Genomic DNA, 20,833 nt, shown 5'->3' with positions numbered 1-20,833 from the left:
ACTTTATGTAGTTGCCTCTCTTTAATTTCTCTGCTATACAAGGATACCTTCTTTATTTTTCTCCCTCCCTCCCTGCCAGCAAGTTTATCGTAATGTGCTTTTATGTTAGACTTGTTATTCAACTATTAGTGCGGCATTGGGTCAGTGCCATGTGAGGCCATTATGTTTTGGCCATTGAAGTCAAACTAATACTGGTTCTAAGCTGCACTCCATGATGTTGTAACTAAAAACAATCCTTTGCCTCTGTAAATTAAAAGGGCATGTAGTATTTAGCTTTTCAGTTTGTATTTCACAATAGTAATCCGCAAGAATGCATGCTAAGCCCTGCTTCCTGTGAGGTTAGATTTCGCAGACATGACATGAGATGTGCAGACTTGCTTCCCTTTCTGACATGCCTAATTAAAATAGAGTCTAAATCTGTGTAGGCCCCTTTGTTTTCTTATGAATATTTAATTGAGTACTTTGCTCTCCCAGATCTCTACCAATTATTTAGAAATGTTTGGCTATAAGCCCCTTAAAAGAGACGGAAAAATAATGAAAGCCTTTGCTAACTGTTCTGACTCTGAGTCATTTTACTGTTTCTTCTAGATGTTTGGCAACTGGACATTTGGGACTCTGGTCTTCACTGTGCTGGTGTTCACTGTCACGTTAAAGGTAATTGAACCTGTGCAGCTGTGGGGATGAACAAAAGGTATTTGCTTAATAAATAAGGTACACTTAATGAGTCCTGCACCAGACAAATGAGAAACTGCAGTTAGTTCAACACCACAGATCTTTTCACTTGGGATTCTGGGAGACCAGCACACTGTTACTACTCTGCAATCTTCAACTTTTTCTGCTGGAATGTAGTTACTTGAAAAGATGATTCTGTAGCAGGCAGCATTGGAAATCAAGTTCAGTAGGCTCACAGACTGAAGCATATCCAGGTACACATTGAGCATAACAGCTTAGTATATGGAACTAGGTCAGAGAAAGCTCCCAGTCATGTTTTGGAAGCAGGAACAACACAGTGTTTATGAACAGGCTGGTGACATTTTAAACATTTGGCTTTTAGCTAAAGTAACTAGACAAGTAAGAGATGAAAGACAATCTTGCTTAAAAAATCTCTTATGGTCTTGATTCATTTGTCTATGCCACCTGTCTATAATATACAGTATGCCATGGCAGTTCCAGTGCCTATGTTTTATATTTTTATTATCTGTCAAATAAATGAAATAGAAATGTAACTGCTGTCTTTTTTTCCCAGCTTGCACTAGATACTCACTACTGGACCTGGATAAACCACTTTGTCATCTGGGGCTCACTACTTTTCTATGTTGTATTCTCTCTTCTCTGGGGAGGTATCATTTGGTAGGTGTGCATCTTTACACTACTTGTAAGATGTTATTTCTGTACTGTGTATAAGATGCTTAGAAAATTTGCTTAAAGCCATATTTAAAGCACGAAAAGAAAAAAAAAATAGCAAAGGTGAATACAGAACCCATTGGTGAGGCCTAGAAATTTAAGAATGGCAGGGGCATCATTTACACCAGAAACCACTTGCAGAAGCAAGATGACATTGGAGGTATGGTTATTGACATCTAGGTATCTGCAGTTTTTGGTTTGACTTTATTTTAAGAAATGTTAAGTGCATAGACAAGATACTGTTTTATAGTTAAACACAAACAGTTACAAAACAGTTGTACAAAAAATATATGTGGTGCTAACTTAGACCATGCTCGCATTTTAATCATCTACATCACGACAACAAATAGGCAAAAGTTTATTCAAAATATCAAATTCTTTCAACCAACCCTGTTCTTAATCCAATTCAGCTTGTCTTTTTCATTTTGGCCATAACCTGGTGAAGAATACTTGTGCGTATACCTGGTTTGCCAACACTGAATACAGTTGCTCTGCAAATGATTTTTTCAAAGCCCAAAAGATGAAATTTTAAATAACCTACACATTCTGTCAGCACTGCATATTCATTGCATAAAGTTGTTCTTTTTTTTCCTTCCAAATCTGCCTGTCAGTGAGCAAATACACAATGAGGGGAGATATAGCCCAGTAACGAGTATATGTACCACCAATGGATAAGATCAACTAGTAGTGGCAAAAAGAGTATATGACCGTATAATTAAATGATTCTGGTGGTCAGTAGATACTGCTATACTATACTTGTATGTAGTTTTCAAAATGAACCATATCTTTTAAAAAGTAGAAAATGTGTTAATGATAAATTGTGCACAATGACAACATATTCACTACTTTACAAACACACACAAACCCTTGCTGCAATACCATCCCCACTACATATATAGCAATACACTTGTAACCACATCACTAATACAACCCTTTACAATGTAATGTAGTCCAGAATAAAAGCAGGTATTATGAATTTAGGGAAGAATGTTAAGTGCACAGCAGAAGATGAGCAATCACCACATCCTGAAAAGAAATGAATTCTTTTGACCCACTATTATATTTGTTATTCAAATGGATTGAAGGGCTTATTCTTTATCACTCACTCCAACAATTGTAGCACTGTAAAATCAAATCAGCTTATTACATTTAATATGCCCTGTGGCACAGTGGATTTTATTGCCCTTCAGCCCTATAGAGATAATTAACAGACCTTCTTCTACCCTAACGGGAGCAGCCAAAAGAAGGATGCCACAGCAGATCATCTTCTTCTATATCTTTCTGTGCTCATCATCTTGCTCTGTAACAACCACCACCTGCATGTCCTCTCTCACCACATCCATAAACCTTCTCTTAGGCCTTCTTCTTTTCCTGGTAGCTCTATCCTTTGCATCCTTCTCCCAATATACCCAGCATCTCTCCTCTGCACATGTTCAAACCAACGCAATCTCGCCTCTCTGACTTTGTCTCCCAATCGTCCAACCTGAGCTGACACACAAATCTTAGCATCTTTAAGATGGATGTATACTTTACTAAGGGGAAATTCACATACTCCAGCAGCAGCATACTGATAAAAACAATATTAATTGAAGAGCAATTAAAAAAAGGCAGTGCAAGTTAAAAAATGTAAGGTGGAGAGTGCGAGGCAGGTATAACAGTCTATTATCTTGTGTAGTGTTAACATTTACCCCTCCACCAGGTGGAAATGAAGAGTCGCATAGTGTGGGGGAGGAACGATCTCCTCAGTCTGTCAGTGGAGCAGGACGGTCACAGCAGTCTGTCGCTGAAGCTGCTCTTCTGTCTGGAGATGATCCTGTTCAGTGGATTCTTCATGATTGACAGGAGCCTGCTCAGCACCCATCGCTCTGCCACAGATTTCAAACTGTCCAGCTCCGTGCCTACAATAGATAGATAGTAATAGAGCCTGCCTTCCTCACCAGTTTGTCCAGGCATGAGGCATCCCTTTTCTTTATGCTGCCTCCCCAGCACACCACCGCATAGAAGAGGACACTCACCACAACCGTCTGATAGAACATCTGCAGCATCTTATTGCAGATGTTGAAGGACGCCAGCCTTCTAAGGAAGTATACTCGGCTCTGTCCTCTCTTGTACAGAGCATCAGTATTGGCAGTCCAGTCCAATTTATCATCCAGCTGCACTCCCAGGTAACTCTTCTTAACTCTGCCACCTCCAGCTCTGTCTCCTGTTTTCTGATCAGTGCCACCATCTCTAACCCTTATAATATAGCTGGTCTCACTACCGTCCTGTAGACCTTCCCTTTCACTCTTGCTGATTCCCGTCTGTCACAACTTACTCCTGACACTCGTCTCCACCCTGCCTGCACTCTCTTTTTTACTTCTCTTCCACAATCCTCGTTACTCTGTACTGTTGATCCCAAGTATTTAAACTCCTCCATCTTTGCCAACTCTACTCCTTGCATCCTCACCATTCTTCTGACATCCCTCTCATTCACAGACATGTATTCTGTTGTTGTGTTCCTACTGACCTTCATTCCTCTCCTCTCTAGAGCATATCTCCACCTCTCCAGGGCCTCCTCAACCTGCTCCCTACTATCGCTACAGATCACAATGTCATCAGCAAACATCACAGTCCATGGGGACTCCTGTCTAATCTCGTCTGTCAACCTGTCCATCACCATTGCAAATAAGAAAGGACTCAGAGACGATCCCTGATGTAATCCCACCTCCAACTTGAATGCATCCATCGCTCCTACCGCAGACCTCACCACTGTCACATTCCCTCGTACATATCCTGTACAACTCTTACTTACTTCTCTGCCACTCCCGACTTCCTCATACAATACCACAGCTCCTCTGTAGTCACCCTGTCATATGCTTTCTCCAGGTCCACAAAGACGCAATGCAACTCCTTCTGGCCTTCTCTTTACTTCTCCATCAACGCCCTCAGAGCAAACACTGCACCTGTGGTGCTCTTTCTTGGCATGAAACGATACCGCTGCTCACTAATCATCACCTCACTTTTTAACCGAGCTTCCACTACTCTTTCCCATAATTTCATGTTGTGCCTCATCAATTTAATCCCACTGTAGTTACTACAGTCCTGCACATCCCCTTTATTCTTAAAAATCAGCACCCGTACACTTCTTCTCCACTCCTCAGGGATGCACAAACCAGTGTGTTTCTTTGTGCTGGTCCCAAGCCCGGATAAGTGGGGAGGGTTACATCAGGAAGGGCATCCGGTGTAAAATTTTGCCAGATCAACATGCAGACAAAAAGATAGATTTCCATACTTAACAGGAAAGAGTCTCCATAAAAATCAAACCAACATATCTGTAATGATGTCTATTGCACATTAGTCAACATTGCAATTTATTGCTATCAGCAAAACGTTCACCAAAGTGCTTTTCAAATTATGTTATAAAATGAGTGTTAATGAGACTTAGTGAAAAGTTTGTTTTTTTTGTTTTTTTTTGCAGCCTTAATTATTAATTAAGTGTGCAAAAGCATTTATTATTGGTGATGTCATTGTTAAGGCCATTATTCACATACGTAGATATGCAGTTATTTTCCCAAAAAATGTTTGTGAACCGTACTGGGCCATATGCATAGTAAGAAGTCTCAAGGGCTCATGTTCAGGTAAATACTCCTTTGAGATAAGATTTTCCTATTGTTTATGAAGCTCTTGATTTTATTGTACTGTGACAGTGACAGTAGTAGTTGCAATAGCTCTGTAATACGAAGGGGAGTCAAGCTAAAGTAAGAAGATGGGATTTATTAGAAAATGGAAGGAACCTTCAAAAAACTGATCACGTCATTTCTCAATGCACTTGTGCCACCTGCCTGGAAGTGCCTGGATTCCAGCAAAATAAAAGGTTTTGTCTTGTCCTCACCACCACTCATGCACCAGAGACATTGTTTTCCTTGTAGCCCCACAGTACTGAAGTACTGCGAGGTACTGAAATTATCATTTGGTTACACTGATTTCATCTATCAGTCTTTTGCTGTATACATCCATAAACTTCACCTCTTAAATTTCTTATGTTAAGGTAAGAGCACTTGCTTTGAATTTGAAGTTCAAAGGGGACAAATGAAGTCACTTGTTAGGTAGAATGCCCAGAGGTGGCTGGGCAGTCTCGTGGCCTCAGACCCCCTGCAGATTTTATTTTTTCTATCCAGCCATCTGGAGTTTTTTTGTTTTTTCTGTCCTCCCTGGCCATCTGACCTTACTTTTATTCTATGTTAATTAGTGTTGTCTTGTTTTAATTCTGACTTTGTCTTTTTTTTTCTCTTTTCTTCATCATGTAAAGCACTTTGAGCTACATTATTTGTATAAAAATGTGCTATATAAATAAATGTTGTTGTTGCTGCAGTTATGACTGCTGTCCACTTCAACTGTCAATCAGAATTATGTGATAGTTTACCTGCAAATTAGAGACTGATTCTTCTAAAAGTCTAATACATACAGTAATACCAATCTGTTGATAAGTGTCTGAAATGGTTTCAAAAACAAAAACAAATGGAGAAAACAAACACAATCTCAGGAAAATGTCTCATTTGTGATGCACACACACACCTTCTGATTTCTCTTAAAAATAAATGTTGCTGAATACACTGACAGTTTCATACAAAGTGCAAGTGTCTCTAACTGGCTTCTTATCAGTACATTTTGAAGTATTTAGGTCATCAAAATTCATTGCTGCACTGCTCAAAGTATATCTATCAGGCAGGAAGCAGTCATACACATTAACCTGCACTAAAAATGAACCATTATAAACAGCAAGTTATTTCCATTTCTCCATAAAAGCAACAAGAATTTTCCCTCGGAGATCAATAAAGTAGTACATGTCTGTCTATCTACTGCATGATTACCACTTTATTGGAGCAAATGAAAAACATTAACATTTTGAAAGCATATTTATGCATTTGTCCTCAAGATTTTTTTTTAGTGTACCCAATGACTGGAAACTTGCTAGTATGACTTCATTCCATAACAAAAGTACACCCTAAATGAGGTATACACAAATAACATTCACTTTCTTACCATTTATCATTATGGAAATTATCTCTCTATTATTAAAAAAAAAAATTTTTGGAAGAAGAAAAGATTAAATTTTCTCGGAGAGATACGTCCTGCGAGACGAGTCCACACTCGGAACTGGAAATAAAAGACAAAGAGTAGATGACAGAGTAGAATGTCAAAGAATTCAAAAACGTTGGTGCGCTATACATGCAGAACAGGTTAGACATAATGGAAGTACGAAAATTCGAAAGTCTCAAAAAAAGGATAGGAAAGATCACATTAGCGCAAACGGAAATTATTATTACTCTGTGAAATAACGGAACAGTGAAAAGAGATCAAATATATCGTTCAGATTTAAACTGTAGATCATCCGATTTGTGTTGCCAGCGAGAATTAAAAGAATTCAAAAACGATGGCGCGGTATGAACTCCCATGAGACGTATACTTATATTCTTTCAAGTCATGCCCTACTTACAACTATTTTCAAACAAGACCACACTCATCTAACCTCAGTCGTGTGAATGCTTTTGGCAGACACACTTCCTGCACTCTCAGCTCTTATAAATTTTATTAGGAAAATAATTTTATACGTTCTAGATGACACGTCAACGACTAAGTCAAGAAGAAAGAGCATGGACAAACATTCGAAAAAGTACAGGCAGTCCCCGGGGGGACTGTTTGTACTTAATTTGAATTTGTATGTAAGTCGGAACAGGTACATTATTTTTAATAAATGCTATTGTTGCAGCAACCGCCCACCGAGAACGAACACGGTGTGGCCAAAGGCAGATAGTGAATCGCCCACCACCACCCCCGTTCAATAGGCAGCCACACGAGGCACACTACAATGCCACCCCCAGGCGTCACATTCACCCTCAATGGCTTCCATTCAGCTTTAACTGGGTCACTGCTTGCAGCATCACCAGCCGTCCACCGAGAACAAATGTGGAAGCCGTGTGTGGTGGGCGGGCAGTGAAACGCCCCCCCTCTGCTCCATCCAGCCTGCATCCAGTCAGAAGCAGTAGCTGCAGCGGTGTGATGGGCAGGTAGCAAACCGCCCCATCAAGCCTCTGTCCTACACATGAGCAATAGTTGTAGCCCCGGTGACTATGGACCACGGGTCACTGCTTGCCGCTGGGAGCCGCCCGAGGGACACTACACAGAGCGAGCAGTGAAAACACCCCCCTACAGCCTCTGCCCAGCCACCACTTGCAGTGTCCCCTGACTGAAGATCTCGCAGCTGCAGCCCCATTCGTAAGTTGTAGTTTGGATGTCCGGAACTTAGGGACAACCTGTAGTTTTATTTATTAGAGAGAAAGAAACGGTATCCACTCACAGGCAGTGATACATTGTGTTGTCACGATGCAAGTCCAAACACAGAATCAAAATTCAATGCAATCTTAAAGAAAAGTCAATTCCAAATACTGTTTTTACTGAAGTTTTAAAGTAAAAGTGAAAATAAATCATATGTAACACAACTCACATATTGCATTAAAACATCACAAAAAAAAATATTTAGTTCACCTGCAAGTGCATTTTTTTCTAGTGTATCTCACACTACTGAATTAAAACATGAATGCTGTCAAAACAAAACAATGCAATTCCAAATACACAGATATGACTTATTCATTTGTCATTTTGTTACATGTCACAATGTGTTTTTTAGTTAGTCAGATAACTGGCACTGCATGGAGTCAACAAGAGAGGCAGGTGTATGGTGGAGTGGAGCCACTGAGGTTCACTCTGATGGAGTCATTTAAATGTTCGTCTGTCAGTCTTGTTCTAACTTTGATTTCATGACATTCATGTCAGACTCACAGAGGTATGGAGACCCAAACAAAGCAGACATTTTCAGAGCTGCTTGGTGAAGATTCTTATAGTTATCTGGCTCTGCTAAGCTCCAGAAATGCTGTTAAGACTTTAACTGCACATTATTTTGAAGGTTTACTAATATAATAATAATAATATATAAAATCTAATGTCTCTCTGTCTGTATGTCTGTCTGCTTTTCACGAGATAACTACTTAATGGATTTAGATTGGGTTTTTTTCTGTAATTTGCTTGAACATTCCGGATGATTTTGCAACTTCTCTCATTTCGCTGTGTATCATAGTTTGCTTGTGGTGCCGATTTATTTGCATGAATCCAAGAAACACGTAGCGGGCTGAGGGAAGGGGCCATCCTCACTCACTTGCCAGCTTCGGGGGTGTCCCTTAACTCTGCTTAGCTAGCGAACGAGAGAACAATTGAATTCAACTTTGTTTGATATTTAAAATAAAGTGTTACTTAGGCCTTGATGAGTTTGAGTCCAGATATTCTCTTAAGTGTATGCCACATTGAAAAGATAGATTGCAATTCAGATTGTGGATCGTGATTTTGTGTTAAAAGGATCGTGATATGAGTTTTTGGAAAGATCGCCCACCTTTAATTTGACTTATCAAGTTTTCAAATTTATTTAGGATTCATTAACCCTTTGGCGAGCTACTTGGAAAGGGGTTGCAAGCTACCGGTAGCACGCGAGCGACGTGTTGGAGGCCCCTGCTTTAGAAGAAGGACATCTGCTGCGGGCCAAAGTCTTAAAGAAAAACCAGAGTGTTTCTGAATGCTGTGAACTTTATCTTCTTTTAGTATGTCATTGAATATATAATAAGGAAGAGAGTGGAAGAGGATTTTCTCTTAGTTAATAATGTATAGCATATGGTGGTCTTTTCAGTCTACTCTCTCTTTCTCTCTCTCCTTTCAGGCCCTTCTTGAATTACCAGAGAATGTACTACGTTTTCATGCAGATGCTGTCCAGCGGCCCTGCCTGGCTGGGAATTATTTTGCTTATCACTGTCAGTCTTCTCCCAGATGTAGTTAAAAAAGTAATTTGCCGGCAGCTGTGGCCTACAACAGCAGAGAAAATTCAGGTAAGTACATTAAGTGTATAAGTTTATAAATGATAAAGATGAGACCTACATAAATTTCTTCTATCACAGAAGTAGTACTTTTGTCAAGTCTGTAAGCTGTCTAGTTGCCAGTTAGGATTTCGCCATAAATGTTTGCTCTACCATGTATCTGCCAGACATGTTTTACTTATTAGTTACCTGCTGGCCCACAGACTTTCATCAACGATGGGTTTATACCATGCACACTTGAAGTAAGTACTGTTCACTTTACCTGACTGCTTTTATGGAGTGTTCACTTCTTCTGCTGTGCTTAAGAGTTGATGTGACGACCTCTTGGGTAACAGTAGTCAGCCTAGTTAATACTGGTTTTTAGTGTTTGCAGTACTACAGCCACATTGCAGTGGAAGATAAAAAATCAAGACACATGCAAAAGTCCAGAGAATGAAATGAGGAGATGACAAATACCTGGGAAGAGGATAATCAGAAAGAGGGAGCTAGAGAACATGACACAAACTAAAACTAGTGTAGAAATGTAGGATGCAAAAATTAGTGAAGCAAGAATTTGGGAGAGCAACAAAGAATATAAGCAGCAGGAACTGAAGACTGGACCTTTGAACTTAACTCTGCAGAACTAAATTTTGATTTACTTCTTCTTCTTCTTAAATACTTGTCCTGTTTCCAGCTACCTTTTTTCCAATACTTTTTCTCTTTTCTTCCTATTTTCTCTGTCTGTCTCCTGCTTACAATAAATGGTCTTTTTTCCTTGGAATTCAGACAAAGCGCCAGTGCCTTACTGTTGAGCAGTCCACCATCTTTATGCTCTCTCAGACATCCAGCAGTATAAGTTTCTAGAGGAAGAGGAGGTGACGTTTTCTCTGTATGCATGATGGATTCAGGATGCTTTCCAGACCTGCTCTTAGATGACCATGATTAAAAAAAAAAAAAAAGCACTGAAATGACAGCTGAGGGTCACATGAGTCCTAAGAGCAGGAAAAAGCACCCTGGGTTTTTAAAAAACATTCTCAAAGTGTAAAGTGTTACTGCATGCCATTTGACATTTAATCAGCATGCCAAGATTATCACAATGAGTGAGGCCTCCTTGCCAGGTGTCCCTGTTTCTGGAGAGAAGGTGAAAAGACACAAATGGCTTCTTCATGTTGGAGGACACGTTTTACTTCTTTAACAGTCACTGCCTTTGATAGCCTGGTTAAAATATCTGCCTTCACATTGAACTGATTTGAGTAAGACTTTCATAAAACACAATCCTATGCAGTTAAGACAAATTATTTTTCTTAACAGAATCATACATATCTCTACACAAAGGTAAAAAAGGAAGCTTTTTAACAACCTTTTCTCAAACACTGCAAACTATAAACAGAAATAATCTGCTTCATTGCAGTATCATTTGTTTCTGCAAAAAGTGTTGTATTAAACACCAAAGATTCACTGAAACATGTCCAACATGATAATTCAGAAATACTCAGTTATTAAAAACAAAACAAACATCTGGATTGAAAGCCTCACTCTGTTTTGTGATTGTGCATCATGTTTATGATGGAAGGTGCATGAATAAAAAAAATAGTATTATATGCTGATAGCACAAATGTTCCAGTCTTGTGTAGAGAAAAAATAGCAGGAAGAGTTTGTAATGAACAAAGAATGATTAGTTTTTAGCATTGAGCCACTTGAACTACATTAAATACCAGAGCAATTGAAGGAAGCAAATGCCAACTTTGTTTAGTGAAGCCATATCTGGAGAAACAACAGGGTGGTGGTTAGCCCTTTACCCAAAAGTAGGAGTCAAACATAGAATTACTGGGAGTAACATCACTTTTTGGACAGATTTCACTTTTGCTTTGGACAAGACTATCACTACATTGTACGTAGACATGGCTAACAGATCTGATCATAAAATATTGTATTACAATTAAGCACATTACGGCTTTATACCTGTTAAGCTTTAAGATGCCTTGTAGTTGCCAAAGTAAAAATGGTGCATCACAGGATTGAAGGATTGCAGCAAGTTAAAAAATGTACATTACACATAAGTCAATGTTGAAGAAAAAACATTTGACAAAGGTTTGTAAAGTGCTTTGAGCACGGAAAAGGTACTGTATAAATAAAAGTATATTATTATTAGTTTTAGGGTCATATGTTCCAGAAACAATGGACAGGTACCTATTTCATATTTAGTCTGTATCTGATAATTACGGCTAGACTTCCCGCTGTGACCGGAGGAACAATCTGGAACAAAATAAATATTGCCATGATGAGCAGCCTTATCCACAGATAAAAAAAATCATTAGGTTTTTAATATGGTTTAGTTAAAGCATTGTGTATCAATGTTACAGCCCATGATGAATTTATACAACAAGAGGGTCATTGAGGCCTTGTTGCTGAGCAAGGCATTACTGACAGAAGACAGGATTCTGCACCCAAGTATGTAATAAGGGTTTATCCCAACCTAGCACAATATTAAAAACCATGGACACCTCAGAGGTTAAAACCATGCTGAAAAAGAAGTTCTTTAGGCTGGAGATTACTTCATTTTAGTCCACCGTGTTTATACTGTCCTTTCTGACAGTTCAACATTTTCAAGTGTGTGTTTCCAGTCTTATTGTAGGCACTGCACAAAGAATGTACGATGGAGAAGTTAATTATGAGAGCTGTTCATTAATTTTCCAGACCTAAGTTACTCCAATATTGGATTCACGGAGGATTGGATATTACATCAGCATGAAGGACAAGGCAGGGTGCAGGAAACAACTGTGGATGATTAGCTACTACTCCATCATATAACATACATGTACTCATAGTCGAGCTAGCTAACAAATCTGAATGGATAGGGGCATGCGAGATGTATGCTAGCAATAAGAACCCTGTCTGCAATCTGCAGGGCACTATGTGCAGCACTATATTTTATGCCCATGTCTTTGTCCTCCTATTTGTGATTTTGCATCTTCTTTATCATTAATAATAAACCAGACTGGATGTTACTATCCACATCAGTTGTATATAAAGGTCTTTTGTGGTCTTACACACTTTGGATATTTCTTTTTTAATATATATATATATATATATTAGTGGAACCTCGGTTCACGACCATAATTTGTTCCAAAACTCTGGTCGTAAACTGATTTGGTCGTGAATGGAAGCACCACCACCATAGGATTGTATGTAAATACAATTCATCCGTTCCAGACCGTACGAACTGTAAGTAAATATACAGTACAAGCCAAAAGTTTGGACAAATGGTTTAATTTCAGGTGACTACCTGTTGAAGCTCATCGAGAGAATGGCAAGAGTGTGCAAAGCAGTAATCAGAGCAAAGGGTGGCTATTTTGAAGAAACTAGAATATAAAACGTTTTCAGTTATTTCACCTTTTTTTGTTAAGTACATAACTCCACATGTGTTCATTCATAGTTTTGATGCCTTCAGTGAGAATCTACCAATGTAAATAGTCATGAAAATAAAGAAAACACATTGAATGAGGAGGTGTGTCCAAACCTTTGGCCTGTACTGTATATTTTTTTAGTTTTTAAGCAGAATTATAGTTAAGTATACCATAGAATGCACAGCATAATAGTAAACTAAATGTAAAAACATTGAATAACACTGAGAAAACCTTGAGCAACAGAGAAAACTAACACTGCAATAGTTTGCGCTATAGTGCTAGGAACCGCTCGCTAAAAACACTTTTCTTTAATGATAGATAGATAGATAGATAGATAGATAGATAGATAGATATGTCTTATGTCTCTTTCGCTAGCCTGGAGCGCCTGTGTGTGTGTGCCTCTGTTTCGTGTGTGTGTGTGTGTGTATGTGTGTCTCTGTCTCACGCGCCTCTGTGTGTGTGTCGCGCTCTCTCGCTGCACAGGAAATGCACAGGGAAAGACTGAACATGTGCAAATCTAAAGGGAAACTGGCTTGTTCGTATACCGAGTGTGTGGTCGTGAACCGAGGCAAAAGTTTGGCAAACTTTTTGGTCATAAACCGAGTTGTACGTGTACCGAGAAATTCGTGAACCGAGGTTCCACTGTTTGTGTGTGTGTATATATATATATATATATACACACATACATACACTATATTATATTATTTATTAATCCCTGATGGGAATTTTCCCTTATGCATGGCCTTTGAGGGTCAAATCGCAGGGTCAGCCATTGTACAGAACCTATGGAGTACTTTTACTGTAGGTTAAGGCCCAGCAGAGTAGGATCTTTTCTGCCAGTAATGGGATTTGAACCAGCAACCTTCCAAATACCAGTGCAGATCCTTAGCCTCAAAGCCATCACTATTATCACCACCTCCACATTCAGCAGCACCCAACATGCCTGTTTGAGTTCCTCAAAAAGTACACTGATAAGGGACGCATACCCTCAAACAGAAACAACTGCACTGAATCCCCATTTGAAACATGTAAGCTCAAGATTTAAAACACAGCCATTTCCCAAATGCTGACCCAAACCAAGACAATCCCATCCTTGAAGTTATCAGAACAATAATACACAGTGAAAGTTTGATTAAACCATCCAGTTGGTTAATGTTTCTTTGAGACAGACAGCTATATTTCCTAAAATGTATAGCTTCAGATAAACAAAAAAGTTTAAATAACCGCTATACCATGATTGTGGATATATGCATGAACTATTATGAATTATGTGTTGTTTGCTACTAACACAGTGTTACGCCTTTAAGCCAGTGGAGTCAGAGGTCAGACTCTGATCTCCCTCTAAGTTCCTGACATAAAGTGGCACATACTACTGTAAATTTAGTTTTGATGTCCCAAGCACCCCCGGTAATTTCGGAAAGTGGAGGAAGAGTTAGAGACGATCCTAGCCAGGCTCTTCAAAAGCTATGGGCTGAGCCTTTATCAGCCAGTCAGTCATCCCTTAGGACTCTTGTGACAGCCTTGCTACTTGCTACCCTGCAGCTCAGGACTGACATTCTAGCAGCTAGTTGACTAATTTTAACAATAGCAAGCCCTCAGAAACATTGAAGTTTAGTGTTTCTCCTCATCATTACAGAGGATTCGAGCAGATAAAAGGGTTATCATACACAGAGATGATTCACTTCTTGAAGGATGCCATTCAACGTCAGAAGCATAACAATGTTCCCGGTAAAATGAGCGTGTTGTTCGCTGCTTGGGTGTGGTGCTGTGCTGTGGAGACCTCAGCTTTACTGGGAAGGTGCATTTTGCATGTCCGCATATAGTGGTGGTTTTGTATTTATTTCTCTGTCATGGATTTCTAAAGCACAAGACTCATCTCAGGTTGTATTATTAAATAAGGCTCCTTTGAAGCTACTCATGCAAGAGAGAAGAAATGAAACAGAAGCATCCTTACTGATACAGGCCATTATGCAAATATAATATTTTCTGAAATTCCTCACTCACAATATTCAGATCAATGAAGATCTTCACCGCATCTTTGGTCTGCTGTTCATACAGCAATTTCCTAATGCCCACCTTTCTCTGTGGAATTCAAAGTAATGTCCCTGACAGAAGTTCCTTACCATGAACCTGGGGCCTCACATCTCTGGTTATCTAGTTCTCACTGCACTGTGTGAAAGATTGCGACTTTTCCCTTAAGTCCTCAACTGTTTTTTGTTAACTTGAGGAACTCCTGCCTGTTGTATGTTCTAAGAATATGCATAAGGAAGTCACAGTTCCATTGAGAAAACAAAACTTGGCAAAAGAGCATCGTTTCTAACCTGCTGCATAATTTACAGGCTCTCTGCAGTTTTTTTTAAATCAGAAAGTCAGACATGCCATAACACAGTTATGCTGTCTGTTGTGGATTCTGGACATTTCCTGCTCTTGGCTTTTCTACTGTGGCATCTGGATGTAGCTGCACCTCATCTGAGCTTGTCTTATAACATCCACTTAAGGAGGCTGCTTTATTAGCATGGACAGCTGTGTTGTGCCAGTAAAATGGCATCACACAGTGATTATTCTGATAACATCTTTTCATGGCTTTGTTTTGCATGCGTGTGCTGTAGAGTTCCTTCCTGGTGACGATGGTGGTGTTAAGCATTGCTGCATGTGGCAAGTGTTCTAACTTTATTTTTCTCTTTTCTGTAGAATGCTGAAAAACAATTGAAACCTGATGGCTTCTCAGAGTTTACCCCACTGTCTTCACTTCACAGTTCAAACTATAGAAACAGTGACAGAAGAAACCAACCACAAAGAAGGTCTGATCAGCTTTCCAAAAAACTAATGTATACTCACTGGGGTAACCATGATTATTGCACTTTTAGTTCCTTAAGTGTCTCAGACAGCAAGTCCAACAGCAGCTCAGGTCTGGAGACCTCTGTGTGACACAGCGCATTATGGCCCAAGCCTTTTACGTTCATCTGTGGAGTCAAGACATAGGATTAGTTACCGAGTCGGGTGCTGTGCACCCCTGCTGTTAAAAGCCACTATTACTTGAATGAAATTTCTTACTGGAGCTTTATGATCAATCGAATAAAACCAAATGTGAGCCGCTTGGCGGCAGTGTCACCATAGTACTTACTGTCTCGCCTTTCCCTCTTGTTTTCCTGTCGAGCAAATCAGTGTTGCCTTTGTGTCGATATTTTCTCCAGAAAAACACAATGAGATACACTGTCTGATCTGCTTAGATTGTGAGTGGCAAGGCTACTGGATTTCAGCACCACATTCATGTGCTACTTTGACTGTCACCGAGGTGCAAATAGGCAGCTGGTAACAGTGTTTGTGCTTAATGGTCAGCAGTGACGTACAGTATTAGACACAAGCATAAGAACAGTCGCAAATGGGAGCTTCTTGCCACTTCACTCTCTACAAACTGTGCACCGATAGAGAGAAGAGTGCAGCAGGCCAGGCTGTGGTGCCTCTCAATGCTGTTCACATTTGGAGGCCAGTATAAAAGGAGCCACTAAAACACTCTCCCTCCTGCCCATAGTCTTTTATTTGTTTTATTCTTGTTATTTCTACATGGTGAAATACCTTCATGCTTAACAGTTGAAAGCAATCTGAATACATATTTTTCAATGTCTATCATTTTTCTTTAATCTGCTTTAATTTTCTTCCCCTTCCTTCATTTTCACCCTTCAGCTAACAGTAAGAAGAATTATGCATGCCGCAACCCTTCTGCTCTTTCTACTAACTTTCCAGCTTTGCTGCCACCTAGCTGTCATCTTTATGTTCTTCTTCATTCTCCTATGTCATCGGTTATCTGTCATCCTTTGCACTGCTTCTGGCAGACAGGTCTATTCATAAGGATATCTGCTGCATCAAGTATTATTCGTTAAAGGTTTAAATTGGAAGGATATCTTCGCTAGGAAAAGCAATGCATTCATGATATAAGCACAGATATGGCTTCCTTCTTGTTTGTTTCACAATGCTAAGCCTTGGAATGCACCACAGCACCTCATCCTAGCATTCAAAACAAAAAAAAAAACTGCAACTGCTGTTATAAGAATGCAATTAGTGTGTTCATGAGGACTTAAAACTGGAAGGTTAATAAAAAAGAAAAAACAAATGGAGCCAATTGGTTTAAAGGCTGTGATATCACAAACAGTGCATGCTTTACACATCTGAGCGCTACCTGAACATCTCCAGATGCCAACCACTTCATTTTCTCTAGAGCCTTCAAAACAACGCCACTGCTCTGTCTTCAAGGGTATGGACGAACAGTAGATTCTTTTGTAAGTTTTTGCTACTTTTGTATTACGCTGGTAGGAATGGTCATTTTACTTATATTTTTACTGAATGTTTTATTTCAATTTCACCTTTACTACCAAAACAGAATTTCATTATAGCTTTAAAGTGCTGCTCTATTGGTTTATACTGAAATGATTAGTTCCATTTATATGCACTTTTTATTTATATATATATATATATAAATATAAAAAAAAAATCAATCAACTAACACTAACTGGATTAAAATACTGTGGTATTGCTGGGGAATGTGTGTACGGCCAAAGACGGTCATTTAAAACTTCACTCCAAGGATGCACAAAGAGGCCAGTGTGCTTGTAAGACCTTTTTTGCCAGCATGTACATATTAATAGAATGTATTTTTTCTGTCGTTCTCTACGGTCACCTTGCACTCAGTAAAAGGTGTAATGGTGTAGTACAATCTACTCATTTGCAGAGAGCTATTAGTTCAGGGGTGGCGAACTCCAGGCCTTGAGTGCCGCAGTGGCTGCAGGTTTTCATTCTTGCCATCTTCTTAATTAGTGACCAGTTTTTGCTGCCGATTACTTCTTTTAATTAACTGGACTCAGGCCCCATAGTTGTTTCTTTTTCTTTAATTAGCAGCCAATCAATAATGAGACACAAAACAAGCCACCACATGACCAGCTCCCCTGTGCCCATCACACAGTATCTGAAATTAAAGAGAGGTGATGGTCTTGGTAAGGTTGAGCTCTCAGGTCACCAAAACATTTTGACGGTGCTCTTAGAAAAAACAGAAAAACAACAGTTTTCAAAATGAGTGCTGTGGCAGAATGAGAGCAGCAACAAGCCATAGAATTAAATAACGGGTTTAATTAACAGCAAGAATTGGCTTCTCATTAAGAAAGTGGAGTGAAATTGGTTGGAGTTTAAAGCCCCAGTTTAGCTGGTCATCTGTTAGCTTGTTTCACATCTCATTTCTGCTTGGCTGTCATTTAATGAAGAAAGGAATCAATTCAGAGAGCTGAACTCTTCTAACAGGGATATTAAAGTGATGGGCAAAAAGTTAGTTAGCAGTGAAAACTGGTCACTGATTAACAAAAGGGTTAGAATGAAAACCTGAGGCCCACCAGGCCTGAAGTTCGCCACCCCTGTATTAGTTCATGTACAGGTTGCTTTTCTGTTTTTATATATATATATATATATATATATATATATATATATATATATATATATATATATATATATATATATATATATATATATATTATATATGTTTCTCTTCTATAAATACCTAAAGAAAATACCTAAAAACTTTTTTCAGCCTTTCTGTAGAATACTCAAGCAAAGAACTGTAAATCTGACTAATAAAAACACAATGAAAGCCTCGTTTTTTGCATTTATATAATTTAACCTTTCATTTAACAAAGCTATGCATTTGAATAGAAAAAAGAGAAACTATTCCTAGCAAATCCTGCTTGTGGACAGAATATGGACATGTTAAAAAAAAAATATCTCATAAACAGTATTGTGAAAAAGAATTTGACCCATTCATTATTTCCCGTTTTCTTTCCTTATTCATAACACTTGTTTCTGATCTTCAGACAGATTCAAAAAATTTGTATAATAGAAAAGAAACCTGTGCAATCACAATACAGTTTTTAAATATTATATTTATATATAATACGCTACCGTGGCTGTCCTTTTGTCTGTCCAGGACTTTAAATCACCTGTAGCTCACAAACCATTTGACCTTTTGACCTGAAATTTGGTAGACAGAGTGGTGGCTCGGAGGATAGGAATCTGTACTGGCAATCAGAAGGTTGCCGGTTCGAATCCCGTAAATGCCAAAAAAGGGACTCTGTTCTGTTGGGCCCTTGAGCAAGGGCCCAAGCCGAGCGCTTTGAGTAGTGAGAAAAGCGCTATATAAATGCAAAGAATAATTACACACATACTATGTGACCTCTACTGTCCACTTTTGTGGTGATATTGACCTCCAAGCTTATTCCTCTTTTTATTTTATTGTAGAATCAACTCTCAGCAGTGGCCAGCAGGGCGGGCGGGTGTGCGGCTCATGCATACAGGCGTCGTTCTCTTTCCCTACCACCTTCACTGTCACTTCCCCTACCTCTTCATATCTTAAATCATTCTTGAGGCAGATTAAACACTTAATTTTTCACTTAAGCTGGCACTTAAGAAAAACGTACTAAGTAATTGTAACACATACACTGACTGATCAGTTTTAACATGAATAGATGCCAAAGAAAGAAGAGAAGAAGCGGGCCGCTAGGGTGGAGAAAAGAAGAGCTTCTAAGGAAGCAACCAGTGCATCAACCTCTGAGCAAACGAATGATAAACGTACAGAGAAAGAGGATGAAGACTAGGAATGGTCAAGTCAAGTGGATTCAATGCACGTTATCGTGCAGTACGGCATTACTGGTTAATAATAATAATACATATTTTTTTTATTTATATAGTACCTTATCATTAACCCTAGGTCACTTTACAAAGGAAATCAAGATTATGCTATTCAAGCATAAAAATGATAAAATAACACAGAATATTAGAATATGTACCATAATACATTTTTTATTATTGTAGATAGGCAGAACTTATTGGTCCCTAGGGGGAGACTTGGCATTTTATAGAAGCTCTTTAAATAAGTACTGGTAATTACATTAATAGATAAATATCTGCACCTGCGGTGAGTTGGCACCCTGCCCGGGATTGGTTCCTGCCTTGTGCCCTGTGTTGGCTGGGATTGGCTCCAGCAGACCCCCGTGACCCTGTGTTAGGATTCAGCAGGTTGAAAAATGGATGGATATCTGCACACACACACACACACACACACAAGAATGACTTAAAAGAAATCAAACCTCTGACTTGGCAGCCCCAGTCCCAGTGAGGCATTATGCAGACATATTGTTGTTACTATAAATGATCCTAGCCAGGCTCTTCAAAGGCTAAGGGCTGAGGCTGTATCAGCCAATCATCTCTTAGGACTCTTATGACAGCCTTGCTACTTGCGACCCTGCTCCAACACCCATAGCTGTGTTGGAGTACCCATAGTATTTTTTGACACACTTCTACTGAATGATTTATTGGCTGAAAGTCCTCACTGTTGCTATGACCTCCAGGGGGTCTGGAGTGTGTCCTACAACTGAACTTGCCCTTTTAATTAGCTTGTTGATTTGGTGGACCTCTCTTGAAGTTATGTTACTATCCCAGCACAACACACAGACTTAAAAAGGATGTGATGGATATCACTTCCCACATTAATGAAGCGTAGTCTCCTAAGGAAGAAAAGCCTGCTCTGACCTTTCTTATATAGTTCCCATGTGTTCTGAGGCCAGTTAATGTGGACCCCTAAGGACTTGTAAGAGCGGACCACCTCTACATCCACTCCCTGAATACTGATCAGACATAGAGGCTCTTTGGTGCATTAAAAGACAATCGGTCACTTGGTTTTTCTGATGTTATGGTTCAGACAATTTTCTTTGCACCACAAAACAAAGTTCTCCTCCTGGCTCGTTGCCCCTGTCTTATCCCTCTTATTGACACATCCCATAAGTGCAGAATCATCTGAGAATTTCCGCAAGTGATATGACCTGCCTTTATATTTATAGTCAGCACTGTACAGAGTGAAGAGAAGAAGAGACAGGCCTATTCCTTGTGGTGTTCCAGTGTTGTTCACATCTGTATCAGGAAAACAGTCTTTAAGCCTCACAAACTAGGGTCCATTAGATATAGATAGTCCATTATCCAGGACCCCAAAGGCTCATCCACCAACATACAGTGGTACCACTCGTCACGACCATAATTCATACCAAAACTATGGATGTGACCCGAACGTAATTTCCCAATTAGATTGTATGTAAATATGATTAATCTGTTCCA

At 39.3% G+C, this 20,833-nt stretch overlaps 1 protein-coding gene across 5 annotated transcripts in view; it reads left to right on the top strand.

Moving 5' to 3' along the window:
* atp11a (ATPase phospholipid transporting 11A) overlaps positions 1 to 15,807 on the top strand; it is a 237,568-nt gene extending 221,761 nt beyond the window's left edge. For 2 of the 5 annotated variants that reach the window (XM_039745895.1, XM_039745894.1), the window contains 5 exons: positions 589 to 654; positions 1,247 to 1,350; positions 9,149 to 9,314; positions 10,068 to 10,156; positions 15,380 to 15,468. In XM_039745895.1, the coding sequence (XP_039601829.1) occupies positions 589 to 654; positions 1,247 to 1,350; positions 9,149 to 9,314; positions 10,068 to 10,145 (414 nt within the window). In that variant the 3' untranslated portion in view covers positions 10,146 to 10,156; positions 15,380 to 15,468. Of the gene's footprint in view, positions 1 to 588; positions 655 to 1,246; positions 1,351 to 9,148; positions 9,315 to 10,067; positions 10,157 to 14,324; positions 14,417 to 15,379 lie in introns of all 5 variants that reach the window. The other 3 variants (XM_039745892.1, XM_039745891.1, XM_039745893.1) reach the window with 2 other exon arrangements.
* Positions 15,808 to 20,833: the final 5,026 nt, after the last annotated feature.

This window comes from Polypterus senegalus, chromosome 2 (assembly GCF_016835505.1).
Source record: "Polypterus senegalus isolate Bchr_013 chromosome 2, ASM1683550v1, whole genome shotgun sequence".
Classification (NCBI taxonomy): domain Eukaryota; kingdom Metazoa; phylum Chordata; class Cladistia; order Polypteriformes; family Polypteridae; genus Polypterus; species Polypterus senegalus.
Note: the sequence above shows the minus strand (reverse complement) of the source record. Positions and strands in the feature narration are given on the sequence as shown.